The 27,855-nt window shown below is 49.5% G+C and overlaps 1 protein-coding gene across 3 annotated transcripts; it reads right to left on the bottom strand.

Moving 5' to 3' along the window:
- Positions 1 to 477: 477 nt before the first annotated feature.
- ogdha (oxoglutarate dehydrogenase a) lies at positions 478 to 27,762 on the bottom strand. 3 transcript variants are annotated; one of them, XM_086257832.1, is made up of 24 exons: positions 27,630 to 27,762; positions 24,359 to 24,734; positions 19,272 to 19,463; positions 17,549 to 17,651; positions 15,350 to 15,394; positions 9,971 to 10,086; positions 8,608 to 8,762; positions 8,061 to 8,207; positions 7,621 to 7,711; positions 7,360 to 7,539; positions 7,002 to 7,130; positions 6,744 to 6,923; positions 6,441 to 6,593; positions 6,262 to 6,364; positions 6,004 to 6,132; positions 5,776 to 5,926; positions 5,424 to 5,551; positions 5,166 to 5,344; positions 4,939 to 5,010; positions 4,703 to 4,828; positions 3,783 to 3,855; positions 3,447 to 3,610; positions 3,110 to 3,264; positions 478 to 3,028 (listed from the first exon to the last, which is right to left on the bottom strand). In XM_086257832.1, the coding sequence occupies exons 2-24, from the start codon at positions 24,596 to 24,598 to the stop codon at positions 2,908 to 2,910; spliced, it is 3,132 nt and encodes a 1,043-aa protein (XP_086113958.1). In that variant the 5' UTR covers positions 24,599 to 24,734; positions 27,630 to 27,762; the 3' UTR covers positions 478 to 2,907. The 3 variants fall into 3 exon arrangements, with proteins under 3 accessions (XP_086113958.1, XP_086113960.1, XP_086113959.1); XM_086257834.1 differs by lacking the exons at positions 15,350 to 15,394; positions 17,549 to 17,651 and adding an exon at positions 17,975 to 18,068; XM_086257833.1 differs by lacking the exon at positions 15,350 to 15,394.
- Positions 27,763 to 27,855: the final 93 nt, after the last annotated feature.

Raw genomic sequence — 27,855 nt, 5'->3', positions numbered from 1 at the left:
TCCTGTCATGCCTCAGCAGAAGATCAAATGTGATCGAACAGAACCTCAATCCATTTAAAATAATCTGATTTAACACCATACTGTACTCATGGGGAGTTCTGTAACTTTATCATGTCTTAGTTTTAGCCCGCCACGGCTCATTTTAAATGTGGTTCAGTCTCACTGACCGAGCAGTGCCAGACGTCATTTATAATCCTGCCTTTGTTAGACAACAACAAACATTTTACATCAAGAGCTTCCAATACAGAATATTTCGCTCAGTTATCCAGAATTTCAAACCGTGCCAGACTTCATTCAAAACTGACCCAATTTAAATTCCTTCTTGTCTGAAGTCCATTCACTTGATTTCACTGAATATATGAATAAATATGATTTACAATGATGTCACAGGTTGGTTTGACCCCGCAGGTTACCTGGTGTGAAATGAGCGTGCGCAGACAGCTGATGTCAGCAGTGAGGAAGCACAGGAGGCGGGGCTCCTCAGTACATACAGATTTCTTTATTGAATGAAGCAAAATAATGAGAGAACTTCCCCTTTATGAAAATAAATAAATCATTTTCTTTGTCTCGCAGAACGCCACCAGCGGCCGACCGTTTTGCCGCTCGCCGGATGCCAAACACACTAAAAACACGAGACGCTTGCGATCCATTTTGGCACGGGATGAACGCTCGCCGGAAAGGAGGGGGCGGGGCCAGAAGCGAGGGGTTAAATTAATCATCAGCAGTGCTTTTGGTTGAGTTCGTGTCGCAGACTCATTCCCCAAAGATCCCTTCAAAGTAAAAGACAATAAAATCTCAGTGTTAAGCGCTGCCTCTAAATAGACACGGACACACCTGCCGACGACAGGTAAAAACCACCACCTGCTGTCTGTAGTGATTCTCCCAGCTAGCCCGCCCCCCAGCAGGGGCGCAAATGATGCTAACGAGCATTTTAAAAAGCAAAAAAAAAGATGAACAAAAAACATTTCTGTAACTCATCAGGATTTCTGTGCGAAGAAGAAGTAGAAGACTGGATCCTGATGATGATGAGGACGAGGATGGAGAGTTCTGTCATCACAGCTGGAGAGTGACCGTGTGGACAGTGGGGTCAAAGGTCATTCAGGCTCAACTCCACATGAACCTTTTCTAAAGCAAATCTGCATCATTCCTTCATGTTGCCATACGCAGGTTGCTGTTGCCTGTAAAGTTGCAGAAATAGAAACTTCTGCAGCAACTGTTTGACGAAGGACAGCTATCGAGCCGTGACATTGCCTGGTCACACCAAACATCTCTGCAACAAAATACCCTGAACAACCCCACCAGACTTCATTCAGAATTTACCCAATTTAAGACGAATGGTACTGAGAAGCAATCTGAGCTGCTCGTCAGACTGCACCAGACTTCATTCAAAATTCTGCCAATTTTAGATGTGCTTTCTTGTGTTGTTTGAATTCCCAGTATTCCCTGCTGTTGGACTTTATTAGAATAAATAAATCACACAGCTGTAAACTACCAGTGTTCATCGGCCAAACTGTTCACACACTAAAACAGAACAACAGCACCAGACTCAAATGAAAATTCATCTAATTTAAGACTGCATATTATTATTATTCATGCTGTAGTTCAGTTTATTTTTCTCTCAGGTCCAACTCTGTAACTCAAACTCTGCGTATGAATCTGACGCCTTCCACACTTCAAACTTTAGTTTAAGAGCAGATTTTACTCTTTTAGACGTTCACAAACAAATACGTCAGAGTTAAACCTCTGAAACGCTCTGAACTCTCAGTGTTATGATGCTTCCTTCGTCTTCCTGTTTCAGACCCTCCTGCTTTAAATACGTTTAAAAAGGTTTAAAAAAGTCTGAAACTTTATCCCAGGTGAGAAGAGTACGCTGAAGCTGAGCGGCCTCGGTGGCTGGGTGAAGCTGAGCCTGAAGGCGACCTCAGCCCTGACACTGCCAGCAAAGCGAGGTGGGCTAATTTAATACCAACATGTTAATAACAAGCTCCAGTTTTCCTCTGCGGGGTTTTTTTTTAAGCTTGATTTGGTGCTGCCGAAGCAGCCGAGCAGGATGCATCACTGACTCTGAGGAAAAGCTGAAAACACATTCTTAATGGACTTCTGAACCGGCTGTTTGAGAGCAGATCTGTTTGCTGTGACTTTCACTTTCATTGAACGCATCAGCCTTTCCGTAATGAGCGAACTCACCTGTTGAAAGGTGAAAAAAACCTGCTCTCTGCAGCTAGCTGGACTCCCATTGCTTTTAAATAGGAAGTGCTAACAATGCTAACAGCTACTATCTGAAGACGTGAACAGCACCAGACTTCATTCAAAATATATCTAATTTAAGACCAACGTTGCTGCTTTTTGTTGCCCGTGTTTGTCCAAGAAACTGATAAAGTTTTTAAATCATAACAATATTTATGATTCAGAACAAACACTCAGATTATTTGGCGTAAACCTGCTGTTATGCCAAATGTTGCTATTTTTAGACTTTGATTGGTTTAGTCTCAAATGTTTCAGACCTGATCAGATGATGACTGTGTATATGTGTGAATGCGTTAAAGTGCTAATAGTTGGACGTCAGTTCAGAAGTCCATTGAGAATCTGTCTGATTTTAGCTTCCCTCGGCGTCATGGTGACGTTAATGTGAGGTCTGATGGACAAAGACAGCTCAGAGAGAAAAACGGCAGCTCGTTTCGTCTTTGATGATTACGGGAATGTTTCTGTCCGTCACAAACCAGGAGAATAAAGTTTAAATTTGAATCTGAGGCTCCGCCTCCCGCTGTGATGTTCTGGTCGGTGATTTTCTGAATGGACCTCCTGCTGTGCGGTGTGCTCAGCCGTACAGAGGGCTGACTGTGTGTTGTGAGTGTGAATGGAGGCGAGACGGGTGAGGGCTGATTCCAGGTGCTGCAGGTCACGTGATCACTGCTGGTCTCTGAACGCGTCCAGGTGGAAGGCCGTGTCCAGGAAGCGCCGCAGCTCGATCAGGTGAGTGTTTTTGTTTCCTGTGGCGGGAGCGGCTGCCGGGTCTCTGCCAGCATACCTGAAACACAGAGAGGGTGTGGTCAGAGGTTGCACGGTGGTGGACAGATGGTCTGATCATGATGACGGTGATGGTGGTTACCAAACGGGCTTGGCTTTCTGCGTGGTGGTCCTGATGCGAGGCTTCACGTAGTCATAGTAACCCTGGTTCTTGTGCTCCTCCTGACACCAGACCAGGTCGGCGTTGGGGAAGCGCTCCGTCTCCGCCTTCACCTGGTCGAAGGGGAACGGGGAGAGCTGCGGGGAGAGACGGCGTGCCGTTACTGCCTGTTCACCAGCCACTGCCGCCGAGTTCTCTTTCCTGTAATCCCCTAAAGACTGTAACTAAAGCTACTTTAGAGTATGAGTCAGCTGACTCCTTTGACACCGTAAGCCCCTGGCTGCAGCCAATCAGAAGTCTCCGTGTGGCATGCGTGTACCTGCTCAATGCGGCTGATGGCCACCGTGTCCTCCAGGCCTCTGCTCTTCCGCTCTTTGGTCAGCTCGTAGTAAACCTTTCCTGTGCAGAAGATCAGCCGCTTCACGGCCTCTGGACGCTCGGACGCCACGCCCACCTCCGGGATCAGCCGCTGGAAGTGAGTTCCTGCAGCGAGGAAGAGGAGGTGGAAGAAAAAGGGAAAGCATGGAAGAAGGATAAAGACGAACAAAAGGAAAAGACAAAGAAGAGGAGGATGAATGAGAAGAAAGGAGAGAGGGAGGGTTCAGGCTCGGTTCGTCAGAGCCGTTAGAGCTGCAGGTGTGGGTGGAGGCGTTACCGGGCAGCATCTCGTCGAAGCTCGATCGGGCCTCGGGGTGACGCAGCAGAGACTTGGGAGTGAAGATGATCAGCTGGGGACACAAACAGGAAGTTGATCACATGACATTAGGCTGAACAGCATGTTTTCACAGGGAGTCGTCCACACGTCTACGCCCCCAGACTCCGCTTTAAGGCTAACACTGGTTTTAGTGTGTGTGTGTGTGTGTGATGGCTGCACTTACAGCCACACAGTGGTAATACCCACCATGTTAGCGTAGAGGCTTATAACATTGCATTCACATTTCTTTCTTTAAATATAGGAATTAATTTACAGGACAATAAATAACTGGTTTTGGTTTGGAGTTAATTCACGTATCCACATAACACTGCATTCTAAAATAAGTGCGCACATTGTAGTTTACACTGTTATGTATGATTAATCTTTTGTTTTCTGAGTTACCGTAGTTGCAGCTGTTCCAGTCCCTTGATTAAGGAGCCAAGAGGTGGAAAAGGGGCGGAGCAAGCTTTAAAGGAAGACTGCAAATTGGTTCATGCCATAACTCAGGACCATGGGGGGGAATTGGAGTTCATTATGTTTAGTTAGGTTTTGTGTGTTTTAGCCCTTCTCCTGTTTTCTGTGGGCTGATCAGCCTCTATTTAAGTTTCCCTTTGTCTCGTTAAGTGAGGTCAGTTTGTGTTAGTTATCAGTTGTGTTGTCAACTTTGAGTAGAGTTCTGTTACTTTGACCTCTTTTATGGGCCCAAGATTTTGATTCTTTTTGCATGAGTTAACCAATTATGTTTTTTGGGTTAAATTAAAAATCTTTTTTTTGGACTTTAACCTGTGCCTAAGTTTCCTTCACTGCTCGGTCCATCACAGTGTGTGTGTGTGTGTGTGTGTGTGTGTGTGTGTGTGTGTGTGTGTGTGTGTGAGGCTCACGGGCTTCCTGAAGGGCAGCAGGATCTGCCGTCGGAGAACGTGGAAGTAGTTTGCAGGCGTTGAGCAGTTCACCACGATCCAGTTACAGTCGTAGAGCTGACGCACGGCGAGGTCCTCGGTGATGTTCTGAGGGACAGAAACCAGCATCAAAACACACACACACACACACACACACACACACACACACACACACACACACACCGCTCTGACATCACTGCTCTGTGTGTGCGTCTCACCGGCAGGACGTCGGGGTCATCGTTGCACATCTGGAGGAATCTCTCGGGACGAGCTGACGAGTGTTCGGGACCCTGAGGAGAACATTCAGACAGAGCAGCGAGCACGTGTTGATTATCAGAAATAAACGATCACAGATCAGGAACACTGATCAGCTCAGACTTATCGACACTGTGTTGTCTTTGGTTTTCAGTCAGTGAGGAGGAGGAAGGTGCGGCGGCGTCCTCACCATGCCCTCCATGCCGTGCGGCAGCAGCAGCACGATGCCGTTCTGCCTCACCCACTTGGCCTGCCCGGCGCAGATGAACTGGTCGATGATGCACTGCGCCGTGTTCTGGAAGTCTCCAAACTGAGCCTCCCACAGGATCAGAGCGTTCGGGCTCGCCATGGCGAATCCCAGCTCGAAGCCTGCAGACGCAGAAACAACCATCAGGCAAAAACACAGACGCCATCGATGACGCATCATCTGTGGAGAGCGAGGACTGACCGAGCACGCCGTACTCGGACAGCGAGCTGTTGCAGACGGTGTACGGCGCCTGGTCCGGGGACAGGTGGTTCATGGGGATGCAGGTCCTCTTGTCCACGTTCTGGTCGTGGAGGACGTGGTGACGGTGGCTGTGAGGGGACACACAGAGGACACCCGTCAACCACCCGCGCTCTGCGCTAACTTGCTAACGGCGTCAAGACGAGCAGACCGAGACGATTGGGGGCGTTTTCCGATCCGCTCGTCTCCTCCTGACGTCACGCCATCAGTTTATTTTGTGTCGTGGTTTTTCGCTTCTTTAGCTCTCTCTGCTTTGTGTGTCACATGCCACTGCCAGACACGCCTACAGGTTTACCTGAAGGTCCCGCGCTCCACGTCCTGCCCCGACAGCCTGATGTGGATCCCCTCTTTCAGCAGCGATCCGAAGGCCATGTACTCGCCCAGGGCCCAGTCCACCATCCGGTTCTTCACCATCTCGGCGCGGCCCTTCAGGATTCGGCTCAGACCTGCGGCGAGAAACGACAGCGTCAGCTGAACGTCTTCGTTCCCGTTTGCCGGGTCAGAAAGCGGTGCCGTTCTCGACCTCCGTGGATGGTGAAGTCCTCCACGGGGACGGACGAGGCCGCCTGTCCGATGTGGTTCAGGTTGTCTTCGGTCAGGCCGGTGGAGGGGCAGCTCATCGACTTTGGTTGACCGTCCAGGGTGAAAAAACCTGAAAACAGCGAGTTTAAAGGGTTAACAGTCTGGAGCTGAACGCCAGAGTGAAAACAACGTCCTGAGAGTTGAATCTGTGCGATCAGGAAGCTGACAGTGACTCGACCCCGCCTCCTCGCCCTCTCACCGGGCCACGGGGAGTCCAGCCAGTGCTTGATGTGCAGGATCTTCTCGTCCTTGGAGCGAGCGTACGCCTCCTCACAGATCTTATCGTACTTGGCGATCTCCTCCTGCAAACAGACAAACGTTCAGGAAGTGACATCACGGTGACCTGTAAGCAGGATTCGCCTGGTGGGCGAGTCCTACCTCATACTCCTGCCGGCTCACGGCTCCCTCTGCGATCAGCTTCTCGGCGTATTTCTGCAGGACCGGCTTCTGCTTCTTGATCTGTTTGTACATCAGCGGCTGAGTGAACATCGGCTCGTCCATCTCGTTATGACCCATCCGACGGTAACACACCTGCACACACACACACACACACACACACACACACACACACACTGTAAAGACTGTTTCCAGCTGTGTGAACAGGTGGGAGCAGACTCCAGATGTCGGCGATCAGCTTTGAAAGCTTCGTGTCAGAGAGTGTTTGTCTGCGTCTTTACTGACCAGGTCGACCACGACATCTTTGTGGAAGGTGGCTCTCCACTCAGCCGCCACCTTGCAGACGTAGATGACGGCTTCGGGGTCGTCGGCGTTCACGTGGAAGATGGGAGCGTTGACGACACGAGCCACGTCTGTGGGGTACGGCGAGGAGCGGGCCATGCGAGGGTCGGTGGTGAAGCCGATCTGCAGACACGACGACAGAGAGGTGTTTGCACGGCGGGCTGCGTTAGCGGCTCACGGTCTGTTTCTTTGTGGCGTTACCTGGTTGTTGACCACGACGTGCACGGTGCCGTGTGTGGTGTAGGACGGCAGGTCGGACAGGTGGAAGGTCTCATAGACGATGCCCTGACCGGCGAACGCGGCGTCTCCGTGCAGCAGGATGGACATCACCTGCGCAGAGAACACATGAACTTGATGACACTTTCTCAGTCTGTGATTGGTCGAAAGCTCGTCCTGCACAGAAACACCTCCAACAGTTTCCAGGAAAAAAAATGAGCCTGCGCTGTTTACCTGAAGGTCGAGTCTGCTCTGAGCTAGAAAAACTACCTGGACCTGTAACAGTATCTTCACAGTGCAGTATCACTACTATAAAGTATCCGAGTACTTCCGCCAGACTTACTCTTTTCCCGTCTGTGTCCCCGCAGTAGAACTGGTCAGCTTTGGTCTTTCCCTGAACCACGGGGTCCACGGCCTCCAGGTGAGACGGGTTCGCTACCAGAGACAGCGTGATGTTCCTGTCCGTCACGCGGTTGATGCGGCGATGGTACATCCCCAGGTGGTACTTCACGTCGCCGGAGCCCTGAGAACAACCACGACAGGTTGGATCAGACGGGGAAAGAAAATCGAGAGTAAACGAACAAACAGCAGTAAAAACAGCGACCTCATCAGCTGCTTCCAGTTTGGAGTCGAACTGACAGAAGATCTGCTCCAGCTCTTTCCGGATCACGTTGGCCAGGACGTTGAGACGACCCCTGAAAGACACAGAGGCCATCACGGCGCGCTCGCGGCGTTCGTCTTCACACAGGTGTGAGCTGAGCCTGTATTTATTTACTCTGTCGTCTTTGACTGAAGCAGAAATACATTAAAATTAAAAGCAAACATTTCAACATGTTTGTGCTCCGACTCCTGTCTTCAGTGCGTCACTGTCGGGCTGCTGCTTTTGTAACCTTGAGGAGCGCTGACGCCATCAAACTCGCTGATTGGATGCAGATTTCTCCTGGAAGCTGCTGCCTCCTTTCTGATGACATCACGCAGGTGTCATCGACTGTGGAGCGGCGTGCGTGCGGTCGGGTAACAGAGAACAGCAGCGTGTGGTTTTACCTGTGGGGCATTCCCATGATGACGTTCTCCACGCCGTTCTCAGACGACTTGTCGATGATGGTCTTCAGGGCGGGGATCAGAGACTCGCAGCCCTCCAGGCCGAAGCGCTTCTCTGCAGACCACTTCTTCTGCAGGAACTCCTCAAACCTGAACACAGGCAAACACGCCGGTTATTCCCAACGCAGACTGCAGATTCGCTTATTGCAGCCGCACCGTGTTTCCCAACGACTCCGTGTTGCAGTGGGAGATTTCACAGCAGACATCCCATCGATGGGACCAGCGTGAGGATCAAACTGGTTATGACTGAAACACCAGAGCACTGAGCTTCTGTTTCTCAGAAAGCTGAGGTGACTGAAGTGGCGGGCTTGAGTTTCGCTGCGGGTAAAACCACCACGAGCTGTCAGAAACGGCTCGTGGTGGTTTACGATGCTGACGTACCTCAGGGTTCATCTTTTGGTCTTCTGTGGCTCCGCCCTCCTGCTCCAGCTTATAAAATCAGTGTGTGGATGAATCTGCGTGAGGGACCTGAGTGTGTGGGGGTTCTGACCTGGTGGAGCGGACCATGCGGGCCAGCAGCGTCCGCTTCTCCTCCAGAGTGAACTGCATCACGCCCGGAGTCTCAAACTTCTGCCTGATCCACTGACACTGATCCAGGTCGTTGATGAACATGAACTCCACCCCGATGTGCTGACAGTACGCCATCTGCACCGACACACGCACACAGTCATTGTCCTGAATAATTTGCCTGTAAAACATTTCAACTGCTCATTTCCACTTCCTGTGTCTGTGTCTGTGTGTGTCTGTGTGTGTGCGTGTGTGTGCGTGTGTGTGCGTGTCTGTGTGTGTGCGTGTCTGTGTGCGTGTGCGTGTCTGTGTGCGTGTGCGTGTCTGTGTGTGTGCGTGTCTGTGTGTGTGCGCGTGTCTGTGTGTGTGCGCGTGTCTGTGTGTGTGCGCGTGTCTGTGTGTGTGCGTGTCTGTGTGTGTGTGTGTGTGTCTGTGTGTGTGTGTCTGTGCGTGTCTGTCTGTGCGTGTCTGTGTCTGTGTGTGTGCGTGTCTGTGTGTGTGTGTGTCTGTGTGTGTGTGTGTGTCTGTGTCTGTGTGTGTGTCTGTGTGCGTGTCTGTGTGTGTGCGTGTCTGTGTGTGTGCGTGTCTGTGTGTGTGTGTGTGTGTGTGTCTGCGTGTCTGTGTGTCTGTGTGTGTGTCTGTGTGTGTGTGTGCGTGTCTGTGTGTGTGCGTGTCTGTGTGTCTGTGTGTGTGTGTGTGTCTGTGTGTGTGTCTGTGTCTGTGTGTGTGTGTCTGTGTGTCTGTGTGTGTGTGTGTGTCTGTGTGTGTGTCTGTGTCTGTGTGTGTGTGTGTGTCTGTGTGTGTGTGTGTGTGTCTGTGTGTGTGCGTGTCTGTGTGTCTGTGTGTGTGTGTGTGTCTGTGTGTGTGTCTGTGTCTGTGTGTGTGTGTGTCTGTGTGTGTGTGTCTGTGTCTGTGTGTGTGTGTGTCTGTGTGTGTGTGTGTGTCTGTGTGTGTGCGTGTCTGTGTGTGTGTCTGTGTGTGTGTGTGTGTGTGTGTCTGTGTGTGTGTGTGTCTGTGTGTGTGTCTGTGTCTGTGTGTGTGTGTGTGTCTGTGTGTGTGTGTGTGTGTCTGTGTGTGTGCGTGTCTGTGTGTCTGTGTGTGTGTGTGTGTCTGTGTGTGTGTCTGTGTCTGTGTGTGTGTGTGTCTGTGTGTGTGTGTCTGTGTCTGTGTGTGTGTGTGTCTGTGTGTGTGTGTGTGTCTGTGTGTGTGCGTGTCTGTGTGTGTGTCTGTGTGTGTGTGTGTGTGTGTGTCTGTGTGTGTGCGTGTCTGTGTGTGTGTGTCTGTGTCTGTGTGTGTGTCTGTCTGTGTGCGTGTCTGTGTGTGTGTCTGTGTGTGTGCGTGTTCACCTCCAGCCGGCGGATGATCTCCTTCAGCGGCAGCACGCTCTCCGAGCCGCCGATGAAGGTGGTGGTGGGAAGCCGGAACACTTTTTCCAGGTCCGACTCCTCCAGACCGTAGAAGCCTACAAGTCCCATGAAGCACCACGGAGCAAGAGGGGAGGGGGAGGAGCAGGAGAACGAGGAGAAAGAAGGGAGGAGAAGAGGTGAGACAGAAAAACATGCACAAGGAGTTAGTGATGAAGACAAGTTTTAATCAACAGAAAGGGGGAGATTTACACATGCAGGAGGATGAGGAGGAGGAGCAGGGGGAGGAGGGGGGATGAAGAGGAGCAGGGGGAGGAGGGGGGATGAAGAGGAGCAGGGGTAAGAGGGGGGGATGAGGAGGAGCAGGGGGGTGAGGAGGAGCAGGGGGAGGCGGAGAGATGAGGAGGAGCAGGGGAGGAGGGGGAGATGAGGAGGAGCAGGGGGAGGAGGGGGGATGAAGAGGAGCAGGGGAGGAGGGGAGATGAAGAGGAGAAGGGGTAAGAGGGGGGATGAGGAGGAGCAGGGGATGAGGAGGAGCAGGGGATGAGGAGGAGCAGGGGGAGGAGAAGGGGAGGAGGTGGCATTAGAGTAGTGGAGGTTTTAATGGTTTTAGGACAGCAGAGGAGGAGGTGTTGTGGGTCCAAAACAAATAAAATAAAAGTCGTTAGTGTCGACAGTTTAGACCAATCAGCAGCCTGAAAGCTCGACAGACCGCCTTCATCATCATCATCATCATCGCTGCTGCTCCAGCACCATCACAAGAACAGCAGCTTCAGTCCACTCAGGCGCCGCAGGTTTCTCCACCTGAACCTGCAGGACGTCTGTTTGAATCATAAGGACGTGAATACCGTTTCACACTGCTTCCTAACAAACGCTTGCCGTGTGACGGTCAGACCTGCTGCGGCGTGCAGACGTGAGCGTAGGAAACTATTGGAGCGCGAGCTGACTGAGGCGTGAGTAAAAACACGGCGCTGTACAGGAAAGGGTGCGTTTGATTCATTAGTGCAGCGAGACCCATTCAGAGCTGATCCTGTGGTCACAGCCGGCTGGTCGCGCCGCACGCCACTCGTCAGGTTGATGAACTGTTACTGACCCTCACGTCTGTGGGCGTCGCTTCAACATGCTGTAACACGGGTGACTTCCTGCAGGAGCCGAACGCTGCACAGCTGCTATTCTCAAATACACAAGCTCACAGACTCGGGGTCAAACGCCGTCACTGAAGCGGGGAAAACATGGAAGTTAAAAGGGAGTTCTTCCTTCCTACGGTCGCCAAAGTGCTTGCTCATACGGGGTCACATGATTGTATTATTGTAGAGTCTACCTTGCAATATGAAGCCTCGGGGCTGAAACCTTCAGGATGTCATCATTGATTAACGTGATCAGATATAATCTGGTGAACACAGTGAGACAGTTTCAAACTCGGACTCCGTGGGGTTTGTGAGGATCTCCGAGCTTCTGTGCTCCGAAACAGAAACACCAGGAGCGTTTCTGATGACCTGCGTGTCGGCGCTGGTCTCCGATACGAAACTCCACGTCAGCACAGCGATAAGCTGAAGAAGCAGTGATGACAGAACGGGATCATTTGACTTTAAACTGATTCTGGGACGTTAGGGGAGGAGGTGTGATGAAGTTGGAGGAGCGTCTCTTTGAGCACTCGTCGTGCCTGCAGTCTCACTTCAGGCTCAGCCAATCAGAGAACCCGCACACATGCAAAGGAGCCACTCAAAAGGCTCAATCTACCTCACATAGCAAAGCAGGATGTCCCCATGGACGCTCGGCTGACAGCTCCTGCAGACCACCACCAGCGCCCCCACAGATCACCACCAGCGCCCCCTACAGACCACCACCAGCGCCCCCTACAGACCACCACCAGCGCCCCCTACAGACCACCACCAGCGCCCCCACAGACCACCAGCCTCAGACGAGCGTCTGCCTTCTCCTGAGTCTGTAAGCATTTCTGTCCGTCTGTGCGACCGTTGGTCTGTAGTAACTGTGTGTGTCGTGCCCTCCTGGACTGAACTCCCTTTTCATCCACCCGTTTTCTCTTTCTAAACATTTCAGCCTCATGGGGGCGCTAATCACAGCCTGTCATTGCTTTTGTACTGAAAGCAGTTTATTACTTTAAAGCGGGGCCTGTGTGTAGATAGAGTAGATGTAATGCTGCCCCATGTGTGCAGGTCTGAGTGTGTGCTGCCATCCTGACGTCTGATTCAGGGTCTTTCATATTTTGAGGAACAAACCTCAGACAGCTGCTAAACTGACCTCAGTGAAACATCTGGAGCTGCAGCTCAGATGAAACATGCTCAGGATGTTTTTTACAAAGCACCTCTGACGTCTTTGTTCTCGAGTAAAAACAGAGGCTCTGTCCTGAGGTCAGTGCTCAGTCCCTGCCCTCTGTGACAGTAACAGCTGGACTCAGACCAGTGTGACCTGTGGAGCACCAGCGGGCAGTTTACGCACAGCTTCTTGCTGCTCTGTGCAGTTGTCCTGCTGAGACAGTCTGACTGATATATTCTGTTTCAGGTCGGCTTTGAACCTGGTGACAGGGCTGGAACACACAGGCAGAACATTTTCTCCTCCCAGCCTCGATTTGGGCCTCAGTAACATTTTTTTCGTGCTTCTGTCCAAAAACATGAAGCTAAACTTGAGGAAACGGGATCGACGCACTGAGCTGAAACACGCGCGAGGTCACTGACATTACACGACGTGAAGCAGCGTCAGTGCTCAGATATCAGTAGGGCTGCCACGATTAGTCGAATGTCAAAATCGTCGACGCCTGATTTAATAGTCGACGCGTCGTTTGAAGCTTTGTAAGATCACAAAAGACGCAGGAATAAGTAGCAGGATTTAAGAGTGTAATAACGGACAAACAGAAGATGGCAGCACTGCATGTACAAGGATGCCAGCTGCCGTTAAACTCAGAAGAAGAAGAAGTAGCTCTGTCCCAGAATTCATAGCGCGGCCCAGCTTAGTTTCCAACAATGGCGGCAGCTAGTTAGTTTTAATATTACTCTTATTATTCTTTCTGGGTCACAAAATAAACGTTGAACATATTTTCAGCCGAGAATGTAGCTGTGTAAACCTCAAATATCTGCTCAGTTTATCAAGACACCACATATTTTCAAAAGCGCTCCGACGTTTTCGGAGACGTCTGTTACCCACTAGCTCGATAGCTAGCCAGGGGCTAGGCTCACTAGCGCCGTGAGAACACCGGACTCCCAGCAAATCGTTTTCAAACCCACCGCCGTCTTTCGCTACTCAGGTTAAACATGATATATGAGTCACTTAGATAACTTAAACATGTTATTGTTTGGCTTTTTTCAGTATTTTATTTGTTCCTGAGTAAATCTGTTTGGCTGAGATTAAAGTTATAGTTTTTACACAGCTGAATAAACATCAAGCAGACAGCTGATTATCAGAAGTGTGAGATGCTCCAGAATATACTCCGGTGTCCTGTTATATTTTAGATAGCAAGGAGTTTATTAAACTTCACCGAAACAATCTGCAAATTTCATTAAAATTGAATAAACTATCATCTTGTCTTTATTTTTAGTTAGCACCTTAAAAGCTTAAAGCTGTAAGCTAATGATAGTTATATGAGAGCAGATGCTGCTGGTGCAATAAGCTGTAGTTTTACGTCCAGTGGATGATGATCTGATTAGTCGACTATCAAAATAATCGTTTGTGGCAGCCCTAGATGTCAGACGCCCCAAAGACAGATCCAGACGTCACTGCAGTACATTTACAGATTCATAACCAGCTGCGTCTACAAGGACAGTATGGCAGATCTGTTATTGGTAATCTGATGTCACTAAACAGGGCAGCTTTATCTAAGCCCCTCCCCCTGAGCACCATGTCTGTTGTAGAGCATTGCTCACTGCTGACTGGATGAACGCTTTCGACGTGCGACATGTATTTTTCATCTGGACGGGTAACTGATGCAAAGCGCTACAAAGCTAGCTTAAACAAACTACCTGTCAGGCGGGGTTAGGAAAGGTGTGCGCGCACATTTGTGCCGTACTCTGAGCGGCCAGGCGGGCGTATCCCAGTAGATCTGACATCACATGAAAGCTATGGATTAGCCTAGCAGACACCTAGCAGCTACAAAAAGAGGCCACGCCCCTAAAAAAAAACAACCTTTAATGCTAATGTGAGCTGTAACATCATCCCGACCCAATTATCCACAGAGTTTGTGTCTCAGGCTGCTGGACACGTTTAACATTGGGACTGACTCGCTGCTGCCCCTGCTGGATGCTGGAGGAACTACCGCGTTGCTTCTTTCAGGGTTCGCCTTAATTTTCAGCATCGCTGAACATCACTGTAGTCTGTGCAGGAGGTGAGCTTCAGTTACCTGTTAAACTGAACAGTGACATCTGCCAGCAGGGAGGAGCAGCCCAGTAACAACAGCCTGATTTTTATTAATAACCAGTATATAAATATGTTTAATCCACGTGGACACATCTGCATCTGAGGACAACTTTTTGGGATTTCCTTACCTGGATGATGGAGCATGCATCAAGCCATAGTTCAGAGCACATTCAGAGTCAGGCCCAGACACTAATGAACATAACGGTGAACTGTGGGACAGAGCGGGGGTCAGCACGCTAGCAGCAGCTAACAAAGCTGAGCACAGGGGACCCTGAGAGGAGGCGGAGCCTGTCAAGTCAGACGGGATGAACTTCCTCTCAGTGTTTCCTGTGTGCTGCTCAGGCTACAGGGAGATTTCACCGTGGTTCAGCCCACTGAGACAGAATCCACAGGAGTAAAGAAGCAGCAGAGTCTGAGACATTTCAGGCAGACGATGCTGCCGGCGTGACCGTCTGCACGATTTTTATTTTCCCGTCTCACCTGTTGATGCTCGCTTTCTTTCTAAAAAACAAAACTAACTGATGTCACATTTACTGAAACTACAGCAGCAGGTGAAAGTGATAAACTGAGACATAAAATTACAGTTTATACTCTGCTTCATGAAGACATATCCCTCTAATCATGTGATTATTTATACATTTGTCTGGGTGCACATTACTGCCCAACACAGGCCTGCAGGTACACTCTGGCCAGGTGAGCGTGGGGCTGGTGAGAGGATCTGAGGACTGCAGCTGCACATGTGAACATGCTTCCAGTTTGGTTAAACCGCTGCAAGGTCACAAACGTGCTTCAACTCCTGCACAAAGACAGAATCAGATGCTGAACCAGATGAAATCTCTCCGCGGCGCTGCGGCGCCCTCTGCAGGAGCTCAGGAGCCCACCGTCTGCTGCGTTGATGCTTTCAGCTCCTGCAGATGTTTCCTTCAAACTACTGCACTGACAAACTCCACTACAGATCAACTACTGACTTCACAGCAGTGCTGGTTCTCGTACCTCCGACCGTGAGAATGTGCAGCCTCTCCTTGAACACAGCCAGGTCTGGACGGGTCACCAGCAGGGGGCAGCAAAGGGAAGAGACACCCGGACACCATTAATGACCTGCAACCCCCTTTACACACCACCAGCACCAACACCACCACACCGGCCTACAGCCTCATCAGCGCAGCAGCCGCCCCGCATCTCGCGTCTCCACCACCGTCTGACCCCGCGATCAAAGAAGAAGAAGGAGCAGTGGAGAAGGAGAGACACATGTAGCGCCATGCTAAGGTTAAACAGCGTCGCCACAGCCGTCCCACACCGAGGCCATTCAGGTCACCTTCAGATGGACTACTTCCTGGGAGCGCTAATACAACAAACTGAACATGGCACACAGAGCAGCTCGAGAGGGGCGTGTCCTGATGTGTAACAGTGGGTGGAGTCACAGCTTCAGGGGTTTATTTAGCCGCAGACAGTGAGGCGAAGCCACAAACCTTTGATCTTTGACTTCCTGTTTCTGACGACACAGATTGAAGCCGAAGCTGAACGTTAATGAGCCGTTAGCAACATTCAGACTGCGAACAAACAGGAAGTACTGCTTTATTCTCGTCTTCCTCTGTGGTGGTTTAAAAGCACCTGGAACCAGGACTGCTGTTATTTAATAAATGTCCTGAGAGGAAGACGAGGAAGAGCTCTGAGACGGAGCGTCTTAGACTCACGGTCACCTTGGCGGGGTTTCAGGTCCAAACTTGCAGGAAAAGATCTGAGCAGGATTAGCAGTGGAGGAGCGCTCTGGCTAACGTGGTGCACAGCCCAGCGTCACGCAGCAGAAGCTCAACTACAGCAGCAGCCCGCCGCTGCCCAGAGACTCCGACGCCGCCTTTTTCATCTTCAGAAAGATTCTGTGATCTTTGGCAGGTCTCGTGTTCACACTGGGCTCCGTGAACGCGTGCGTGGATGAAACGCTCGGACAGCTCGCGGGTCGCTCGGTTTGAATCAGAAGCTTTAATAAACGAGTGTCATCATCCACGCCGTTTCTACACGGCCCGCTGTGGTGAGTCTAAACGAAGCAAGCGCGAGCAGACCGCTGATTGTTCTGGTCGCCAACAGATCGCTGCGGCCCAAACAGGAAACCGAGAATGCTGCCCTTCAAAGTAAAAGCTGCGCCACAGTTCCAGATATCCTACGACTCCACGTGGAGTCAACAATGGGCGACTCGCGTCCAACAGAAACGGACTCAGGTGGCTGAGAACCATTAAAGGCTTCATCCTGCTGCATCACTAATGCCGATCGTGTTTTCCAGCGGAGAGGAGCTCCGAGTCTGAGCGTGAGGTCTGAGGCAGTGAAGCCGGTTACCGCCAGGCCTCCTGGAGCCACACCGAATCAGGACGTTTTCTACAGAGGCCCTGAGAAAGCTTTCGGTCCTCGGCGGGGACGTAATCACCTTCAGGAAAAAGGACGTTCCCCTTTCATTAAAAACACCTTCAGTCAGGCTTTTTAGATCTCAGAGAATCATCCAGATTTTAAACTCGGGATTAGGATTGTGTCAATGTTTTCAGTGTTTCCCACAAACTGAAGAAAACCATCCACACTTCAACAGAGCGTGGAGGAGAGACTGCGACTACACACCACCACCGAGAGTTTACACAGACGCAGGACTGAACCTCTGATCTGGTAAATGCTGTTTATTACAGAGTAACAGCGCTGCAGCCTCACTGTGAACCACATGATCAGAACCCGTGTCACAGTTTGAGGGTTACAGCCTTAAGCTCTTCGTTTTAATTAAAATATCATATTTAAACTAAAATAACAAAAAAATAACATTTAGTTTGTTTGTTAAATGAACTTAAATGATCACAAGTGTCACAAACATGTGATGATCCAGACTGTGATGAATAAACTGGCACTAACGTTCACGTCAGCACAGCCGTGCGGTCTCTCCTCACGTCTCCGTGCGGGAAACACTGAAATGATTTGAGGTTAATTCTCGGACCTTCATCACAGAACGAAGGTCTTCAGATGTTAGATGAGGAAGAACGATTCAGTTTAGACAAAGAATAAAATCCTGAAACAGAGCTCGATTTAAAAACAGAACGTTATCGTACAGCAGAAGAAACTCTTCTGCTGTACGATAACGTTTCAGAGACTCCTCCAGCCAACGAGGAGGAGCGCTGAACACACGAAGAGGGGGTCGATTTCTGAGGGTCAGCTCCTCACCCAGCTTGTCGGAGGACGTGATAATGTCAGTGGGGACACACGAATCCAGATCGGCGTCCATGATGCCGAGGGGGTCCAACTGGGCCACGTGGTGCCCTCGGATCTACAGGAAGTGACAACAGCACAGAGCCCACCCAGGGCAGGAAGGGGGGGGTGAGAACAGGGTGAGATGAAGGAGGAGGAGGAGGAGATGCAACCAAATAACAGACAGAGGATGAAGAGCGGAGCAGATGAGAAGCAGGATGGACGGAAGAAATCAGAAACGGGAGAAACGGTGAAAAGTTAGGAAAAGCAGGAAGTGTTAGAGAGGAGGAGGAGGAGAGAGGGGGGAGGGCGGGTGGGAGGGAGGAGGAGAGAGGGCGGGTGGGAGGGAAAAGCAAAGTTAACATCACAGTCTGTTTGGTGGTTTAGTTGTGGCGCTCTCACCAACATCCTGGAAGCCGGCATTCACCGGAGCGTCATCAAAATTCACACAGCTGATTCCCAGTGGATCCAGGTGGGCATTGTGATGACCCATCACCTGAACACACACACACACCACAACAGGAAGCTCAGGCCCTCACAGGTCCTTATGACAGCGTCACATCACGTCAGGGTCAGGATTCGGGCTTTAATCCAGCCGGCTGCACATCCTGTTGCTGCAGAGTCACTTTGAACTTCCCATGTTGTTGCAGTATATTAATGACTAACCTCGTGTTGTGGATGGATTATCTCAGTTGTTCTCCTGGCTGAAGTTTGGTCCGTTTACAGCATCCTGCCATGTGATTGTATTTGTCTCTAACCATCAGGAACCTTCACGTTAACTTTTATCAAGTGGAAAAGTGTTAGCGTTCGTCCTCCAGCTTCAGTGTTTATGCTAACCTAGCTGTTTTGCTAGCGGTCACGTAGCACATCATTATATACCAGCTAGCCCAACTTCAGTAACCCTACAAACGTCACTGCTGTTTAGTTTAAAGTCTTCATCTATGTTGGACGTGACAGCAGAGCTGTACGTTTGAATTCTTTCAGAAATCTCTCAGTCAGAACATGCTATATCATGTTTAGGTGGAAGCCAGCGAGCTAACTTCCTGCTAACTTCCTGCTAACTTCTAACTCTGTTAAATGTAATAATCCTTTTCATGGATGCCTGGATGTTAAACTTCATAGTTACACCTGGTAAAGCAGCAACGCTGATCGTTTTATAAAAGATGAAAGAATTTAGACAGTTTTAACTCTCAGTGTTCGTTTGACTTTGGGACCTGAAGCTAAGTCGCACTAAAACATTTTTGACCGATGTTTGAGCGCCGTGTACCACATAAAATCAGTTCGAGGTCAGTAAGCACAACCAGAATTCATACGTAAGGCTCACTGTTGATTTTTGAGAAAATTAAAGGATTTTAAGTGCGCCTTAAAATCCTTTAAGCACATGTTTCAAATTACACTGTGATATGGATTTTAGGCCATATCGCCCAGCCCTACTGTGGATGTTGTCGACACTCGGCTCTGATGGATGCTGATCATCAATTATTGATCAGGCTGAGTTTGTGTGACCTGTGAAGACCTAAACTCACCACACCAACGTCTCCATCAACAAACAGCAGCCATCAATAAGCAGGTGAACAAACAGGAAAACATTTTACAGCACAGACTTCACTCTATCAGTAGCCAAAGGTCAGAGGTCACTGACAAACACAGGCTTTTCAATAATCTTATGGATGCATTGATCGTGTTTGTGTGTGTGTACCTGGTAGGCCCTGATGAGCGACTGCACAGCCAGGTGATCCTCCACCAGCTTCTCCACGTTGGGCTGAGCTCCGACCAGAGAGGAGAGCTGGGGGGCGACGAGGCTGGACGCTGCAGACAGCCCCAGAGGAGACTGGTAGGCGGCGCCGGGAGGAGCGCCAGCGTTGGCGTTCCGGAAAAACACATCCCACGACTGCAGGAGAGGAAGAAGAGAAAGATGTTGATGATGCCATGAACAAGGCTCAGAGATCCTGATCTTACTGCACTGAAGGCACCTCAGCGCCTGCTGTTGCTGTGTGTGCTCTATAAGTAAGAGAACTTCCTGTGGTGGGTGGAGTCAGAACAGCTAACCGACAGATAACCAGTGCTGAGTCAAACATGGACGCAGCATTATTTATGGCGTTTGACGGTTGACCTCAGAGATGCTCAAAGCTTCGATGAAGGAAGAGGGAATCTGAGGGCACGCCGTTTCACCATCAGGAGGTCAGAGGGCCTTAATGAGCTCTGCTCTACATCACGCCGTTTCCGTGGTGACCAAACACACACACCAGACTCCTCCACAGCGTGAGACTGACAAAGTCACACAGGAAGCTTTAAAGCCATCACAGCGGGTTACGCCTGCTGAGTCACAAGGTGGAGCGCGTCCAGATCCCGGCTGACTTTTACACACTTCAGCTGTTCTGCGTCAGCGAGCACCCGCCCCACAGTACACTTTACTTCCTGTGTCCAGCTAGCAGGCTAAGCTAATAAGAGCAAGGTCATGGTGTCAGGTCGTTACATAACAGATGTGACATGTCACACACACACACACACACTCTGTACCAAGAGGAGTGTGTGTGTGCACCTGTTTAGATATCTTTGTGGGGACCAACAGTCACTTGTGGGGACAAAGCGTCCGTCCCCAGTTTGAGGCTCAAAATGTGGTTTCAGTGTCAGCGTTACAGTTCGGCTGAGGGTTAGAAACTGGGAAGAGATGTTGTCAATTAGATGTCCTCACTTTCAAAATGAGAATACGTGTGTGTGGGGGGGAGGGTTGTCCTCTTCTTGAGAGTAAAAACGGTGTGGGTGGAGCTCTGATCAAACGCTGCGCCTCTGACAGATGATTCTCTCGTTGTTTAGGTTAACGCCTTCAAAGTACTTCCTGTTTTTAAATCGGCCTTCGTTAATCGGACTCGTTTAAAGTCATTAAAGAACTGATCGAAGCCAGAGGGCCTCTCAGTCTCACTGCCGGCCCTGAAGTAGGCCTGTCACGTGACTCGAGCTTCTGGGGGCTATTATTAGCTGGCTGTCCTTTAGCGCCCGGTCAGAGAGCTCACCAAAACAAACGCCGTCACAGCCATGTCACCTTCACGACCCCAGAGCGTGTTTGAAGACGAATAACGGAAAAATGAAACAGACTCATTTACAGCTTTTTAAAGAAGACAGAATCGAGAGCTGTGAGCTCCACACGCAGCACCGGTCCCCGACACAGATGCCGTGATGCTGCTGTCTGCATCACATGCGTGGTTTTAGATTTTAGGTCTCACGTTAGACATTCGAATCATAAACAGGGACCTAATTTAACCTGAACTCTTCCATGGCATGCATTTTAATCTCTCTTTGATATTTGGGCTGGTTAGGACCTGATGAATGTAAAAACAAAGAATTACCAGATTTTTCTTTTACCTAATTTTTGTTTATGAGAAAAATGAGAGCAACATACGAGGATATTTATTTAAAATTTCAACAGAACAGTTGCAGCATAACGTCCTCGTAAGTGGATATCAGGCCCTTACAGAGCAAGATTTAGTATTTTGGTCTAAATAATAATGGACGTCAGGTTGATTGTTTCCATAACTCTCGTCTGTGCTTCCTGTAGTCAAAATGATTTTCCGGTCCTAAATAAGTTTCCAAAGTTTAAGATGATTCACGCTCTGGATGCGACTCATCTTTGACGGTCACAGCTGACGATAACCTGCTCTGTACAGGACAGACTCATCTGTGTGTCTTTAATACTAGTAATCCGGAACAAACAGAACCAGAATACAAATGTTACCGAGCACCGATTTGGTAGTGCGGTGTTTAAGTGATTACATGTTTAATTATTATTGATACGGTCCCGCCCACAGGTCACCTCCTAACATTAGGTAAACTTTAATATTAATGTGAGCAGACCAAATAAAGCAGAGACTGTGTGTCTGCTCCTGTATTTGTATAGTGCTTTACACTACATCAGCCACACACACAGGTGATGGCAGCTACGTTGTAGCCACAGCTGCCCTGGGGCGCACTGACAGAGGCGAGGTTTGCATCACATTTCACTCGTTAGCTAACTAAACTGTGATGTTAGCTTAGCAAGCGTCATGACAGGTTAGCTAACGTACGTGAACGTGACTCTCCCACTCAGAGGTGACATCACAGGAGCTTTACATGCAGATTTAGCTTCAGTTTCCTGTGAAATTCTTTCACTTTTAAATCTGACTCCGTTTTCTTCCATCCAGCTGCTTTGCCGTTCGCGCTACGCTCCTCTTAGCATCGAGTCTTGGCATGTGACACGGGTGACACTGCCCCCACAGGCTCCTGTAGTCTACAGTCCACGCCACTGATTATCCCGATGAACCACTGCTGTTACATAACGCTGATGGTATACTGTACTTATTTGTTTTTGCTGCTAAAATGAATGAAACGCACCGTCTCCATGAGTCTCCACAGAGCTTATTTCAGACTTTCTAAGCACTAACGGACCCTTTAAACCAGGGTGGGCAACTCCAGGCCTCGAGTGCCGGTGTCCTGGAGGTTTCAGATGTGTCCATGATCCATCACAGCTGATTTAAAGGGCTAAATAACTCCTCAGCATTTCTTGAAGTTCTCCAGAGGCCTGGTAATGAACTAATCATGTGATTCAGGTGTGTTAACCCAGGGTGGGATCTAAAACCTGCAGGACACCGGCCCTCGAGGCCTGGAGTTGCCTACCCCTGCTTTAAACCCTTTAAAGCGCCGTCCTGACACAGCTGCTACTCTTGAACAGGATGTTGTCACATGACTGGTCACATGTGCTCAGAGCACACTGAACATGTCAGTGTGGCTGTAATGTGTTTCAGAATGTGGACAGGAGGAAACGCCTGCAAACACATTTTAATGCTCGTCCTTCGTCCCAGATATCAACAACAGCATGTTCCACATGTTCCTGTTGTGCAGTAAAACCTGTATGATTCTCCACATATTATTATTCTGAGTTTGCCTCATTTCAGTAACACACTACAGCACATTACAGTGTCCAACAACAAAGAGCTTCAGAAACCTGGAGAGTTGTTGCTCAAGAGCACTTTAAAGAACGTCTGCCTCCTTGGAAACAAAATACAAAGAAATGAGTGGCTCAAGACTTTTGCACACACACACGCATCATATCATTACAAACAGATGCACACCACTGTTTCCCACAGCAGCTTTTTGTGCACACGACACTCATCTGAGCTTTTTTTTGTTTAATCTGACTCATCGAAGCCTCAAGAGTTTCCCCACTAAACACTTGCTTCACTCTTATTTTGAAAGAGTTCTGTTACTGCTAACCAGCGGGCCCCACACTTCCTGTATCATGTTCCTCGTGTCCTTGATATCTTGCAGCAGCTTTTCGTCAGAGGTGGACGGGTCCCCGAGCAGAACCAGGACCAGCTGCACAACAACATGGAGGAGATGTTTCACTGCAGGCCGAACCAGCCAATCAGAAGCACATATGTAATTTAACACAGCGGTGGCACACGACGTGAACACGTGAATCACCAACGCTGTGGTTCATGTTTCTTGGAGGACATTCATGGAGACCTCCCAGCAGTGAACGCCAGCGCCGTGCGTCACGACACAACGAGCCATGTTTGTCACTAACAAGGAAGCACGGCGTGTTCTTTAAAGGTTCCACCCAGCTGGAGCGTCACACTCACTAATCCCGCCCTTCTCTTCAGTTTTCAGCCAATCACATTTTAATCTTCTGCTCATTTCTCACATTTTATCGTGTTTATCATCGAACCCTCAGGAAATGAAGTACGGGGAGAAAATAAAGAAATGTGCCACTGCTGGTTTGGCCAACGTTTCCCGAGCGTTCAGTAGTTTAGCGACATAATGCGAATAGCGGCGAGCTAACGATGCAGTTTTTCCTGTCAAGCCTGCCCTACACATTCACTTCCACTTGTTTCTACTCGTGCCATGCTGACATCAGCTCGTCACAGATCTCCTTATACGGTGATCTTTGACAAAAACCGTACAACCCGCTAAGAGTGGTTGTTGCCCTTCTCCGTACTTCCAGAATCCAGCCAATCAGAAGAAAGCATGCTTGTAGAGAAGATTCACCTGTGATGGTAGTTTTAAATAATGGAACATTTCTAAAAATGCTTCATGCAAATTCTTTAAATGCTTTGTTTACTGCACGGCTCAGTAAACACGAGCATTTCCTCCACGTTAGCCACTAAAAACAGAGCTGCTTGTTTTACACGGAGACAAATGTGCAGTGAAAGTATCAGCTCAGTCGGTTTCAGTCAGGGCGACGGCAGACTGACACTTTCTTTATTTCAGAACATTATTTTTTACATTTCAAGTGAAATAAAACATCATATTAATATTTAAAAATATAAAACTGTACGTGAGCGCCTAAAACTGTCTGACCCGGGGCTGCTAGAGGGCCCTGAACTTTTATCTTCATCATTTTGAAAGACGTGGGCCTCACAATGGTTTCACCCGAAACCTCTGCTGATAGTGGCCCACACCCTTTTCCACACCTCGGCTCATGGGATGGGGCGCATGCTCAACAGTGGGTCAACGACCCTCTTAAAGGACACTCCCACTAGGGTTTAAATTTGTGGGACACTTTCTGTGTGTGGAATCTATCAATACTGTGGAAACGCTGCAGGTGCTTTGGGTGTGCAGCTGTTTTTATGTGTTCAAAATCACCAAACCTTTAACTTCTGATTGTCTGGGTTCTGGGTTTATGTCCCATTACACTGAAATGCTGCTGAAGTCCTTTGGAGGGTTTGTCCTGCATCGATGCTGCCAGCAGTAAAATCAAACCAACCTCTGCACCGACCACTCCACACCTGCAGGGGCTCCACTGCTCCTTACCTTATGAACACTCTTGGGATTTTCCAACCAGGCGTAGTACATCTCCTCCACATAGTTGGAGCTCGTCCCATTCAGGAACGGCTCCGAGGCCACCGGTGCTGTGTAACACCTGATTGGCTGAAACGTCCTTTTGCCACCCGTGGAGGTGACTGTGATTGGCCGCTGTTGGCCGACAGTCTGAGCCGCCTGCGAGGCGGTGAGCGGACGCAACCGCGCCGCACAAGTCCTTAAACGATGCATGAGCAGTCCTTAAAGTATCACACACGGCGGTGACTTTCGGTCCGACAGTCCGGACGTCCTCGACCTCACAACGACGCAGAAGAAAAAAGCAGGTCAGTGCCACAACAGGAAGCAGTCAGACGTCCACGTCAGTCCACTGAGAGAAGAAGAGAGAGAATTAGCCCCCGTTCTCCAGACCACAGTCACCTTTATTCAAATGAGATGTGAGAGAAAGCTGTGCTTTAGGATTTAACGATGGCGGTTTCTGTCTGACGAGCTTCTAATAACACTGCGAGCGCCGACTCGAGCTGCTGTTTGCAGAGGAACACGATGTCAGAGTCAGGGCTGATCTGCGGCGCCTGACAAACGGCGTCCTCAGAAATGCGGCACAGTGGATTTAAAGATGCTAACGTTCAGATTTACAGACAGCAGTTGTCAGACTCGCACTTACTTCACCTCCTTATGAACAGAGGCTTCAAGTCTGACTGCTGGAGCTCTGACAGCCTGACAGACACGTTAAAAGTGCGCGCTTAAAGATCTCTTTACATCAGGCGGAACGGTCACATGACCTAATGGTGGTTTTGCACTCAGTAATCAGTGGCGCCCGGCTGAATCGGCCCCGAGAAGCCGGCTCAGGGCCAGGTCACAGATCACTGACCAATCACAGACATGAACTTCAGTCCAAAACATGTGAGCAACATTTCCTGACATCAGAGGCCGGCGCCGCGCTCCAGGAACGACCTGTAAGATCGGTGCATCGCACGCTTTTACTTTCTGTGCAGGTCGCTGCCAGCAGTCACATGACTGCACTTGCAGAAGGAAAACAAAAACACCTTGTTCCCCTGCAATAAAGTTTATTCAAAACAGACCTGCTGTTTTCACACACAAGACGTGCCATCTCACCCTTCTCCAGGTAAACACTGTGAAACTACGAGAACACCGAGGTCTCTGCCTCTGATTTTTGTTCCTTTAAAGGTCTAAAGTTCCTGATTTGAGGAAATTCTGTGAAGCACAGCAGAACAACACACTGCAGAAATAACGACTACAGTTTGATTATTGATAAAAACGGCACAGCCTCCTCACACCATGTCTGACTTTTAGCTGCTGTTTTAAATTTCACCAACCAGCAGAGAGCCTGCATGAGGGTCAACGTATCCAGGATATCTTTCCATATCTGGCTTCACTCGCTAACTATCAATCACACTGGGGCGGGGTCACATGACAGGTTTATCAGTGTTCACATGAAAGAGACACAGTTTGGAGCCTCTGACCAATCAGAAACATGCACATGCGTGTGAGAGAGTAAAGGCCTAAAAACTCTGCATGAATGTGTGAGCTTTGCTCAGTCAGACTGGAAAACAGCTGCTGGATTAATAAAGTTTATCCAAAGCAGGAAGGAAACCAGTAAAATTGTGACTGAACAGACGCCTGTGATTAAAACCCTCTCGCCACTCTTGTGGTAATTAAAAATCTTTAGTTTTGGCATTAAATGCTCTGAGAGGACAAAGAGTCTGTTTACATGTTGATGAGGTCAGGACGCAGCAGCAGAGCTCCTCCTGAGTTTCTTCCATCAGATAAAGAGAACACCTTCAGACCCTCTGACTGTCTACACAGAGGATCTTCCAGTAAGGGTGACGCTCTTTTCCAGAAATCTGATTGGTCAGTAGGCTGTGTTGGTGACTGCTGAGCTCATATCTCAAACAATACCCGCCCCAGAGCAAAGTACCTCGCCTCGTATAGGTACTCCACCACAAAACAGGCCTGAGAGGTCCTGCAAGGTCAGCAGGGTTTGTCCTGCTCAAAACGGAGCAGAGTGTGAATGTGAGCTCAACACAGTGAGCAGAGTCTGCACTTCCTGTTTCTATGACCTTGTGAAAAACAATATATGTTTTCTGCCTGAGATAATTAAACCAAACTAGTTAAAGTATATTTATTACAATCCTGGGAGCTTTTCTTCTTCGCAAGTTGAACATCTCAATTCTTTGGTCATGTGACTCCCAGCAGTTTTCTGGATTGATGGGAATCTTTTAAACTGGTGTTGCCTTTTATTTCAACTTGCAAAACAGTGAGCTGTAACTCACGCAGGTCATATTGTTCCTGCCGTTTCCTATAACAGCTGCACAGATGCTGGAAACCCGCATGTATCCCGCAGACTGCTGATCAGAGATCAGTGTCACACTGGGTGTCTTTATACTTCTGACCGGTGCTGACGCTGCGAACAGGGTCAAGTCTGAAGTCTTCTGCAGATCTTCACAGAACTCAAGGAGTTAAAGTTCTCCAAGGCCTTCTCAGAACCCAGCCACAGAACCGGAACCGTGTCCTTCTGGGAGGCGGGGTCACCTCCCAGCCCCCCACGGGCCTGCTCTCGCCCCCCACCGGGACTTTCTGCTTTGTTTTGACCTTGTTGGGGCTCCACTCCCAGCCTGCTCTCCTTCCCCTTAACCCTGCCTGGACCCGCCCACTACCTGCCTACCGCGCCTCCTGACTGGCTGCCTCTGAGAAATCCAGACTTCTCTATTGGCCACCCGGACATTCGATCACTTTGTCCTTTCACGAGTCATGAGTTCCCGAAAATGCCTGGCCGTGTTCCCCAGACATCGTAAAATCATCTGTTTTGAATGCATAATGGCTAAAACCCGCTGTGTGTGACGCCACACGGAGCGGCTCTCACGGCGCAAACTCTTAGCTGCACGCTTAGCTTCAGCGCTAACGCGGCGCGTTATATAATTAGCTGATTAGCTTCACAAAACGCCCCTGCTTTAGATTAACAGCTATTAGCAGTTTCATTCTGAATAAGTTTCTGTGTTTGCATTCAGTGGAGGCGTTTGCTCCGCTTATGGAGTCTTTAAACGGACGGCCTCGCTCCAAATGTTACTTTAAAAGGCCGTAGCGGCTAGCACGCGGCTAGCAGGCTAACAAGGCATCTTCGCATTCGTCCAGACGGTTTTCATTTTCCACGAATCAAAACCGGAACCCGCCCCCGAGTGAGCCCGCAGGTCGGACCGTGTCCTCGCTCACGGCCCAGCGTCCCCCCTAAATGCCCGGTACTGACCTCCAAGCACAGTGCTGGGCTCCCTCTCGGCCGGTATCCCGGATGCCCTTCGCTTCTCCCGGTAAAATGATGACAGCTCGATGTGTTGAGCACAGGAGCAGAGCTCGCGCTGACGTCACCACGTACAATGAAAGGGGCGTGGTCCCGCTGTAGAAAAACTACAAACGGAACTAAACAAATACACTAACAAGGAATCTTTTTTATACTTATTTAAATGTTTGTTGTG

The sequence above is a fragment of the Aulonocara sp. 'chitande type north' Nkhata Bay genome, linkage group LG12 (assembly GCF_057382095.1).
Source record: "Aulonocara sp. 'chitande type north' Nkhata Bay isolate Kocher_YH1m ecotype deep benthic linkage group LG12, A_spYH_male_GT1.1, whole genome shotgun sequence".
In the NCBI taxonomy this organism is placed as follows: domain Eukaryota; kingdom Metazoa; phylum Chordata; class Actinopteri; order Cichliformes; family Cichlidae; genus Aulonocara; species Aulonocara sp. 'chitande type north' Nkhata Bay.
This window is presented reverse-complemented; position numbering and strand designations above follow the sequence as displayed.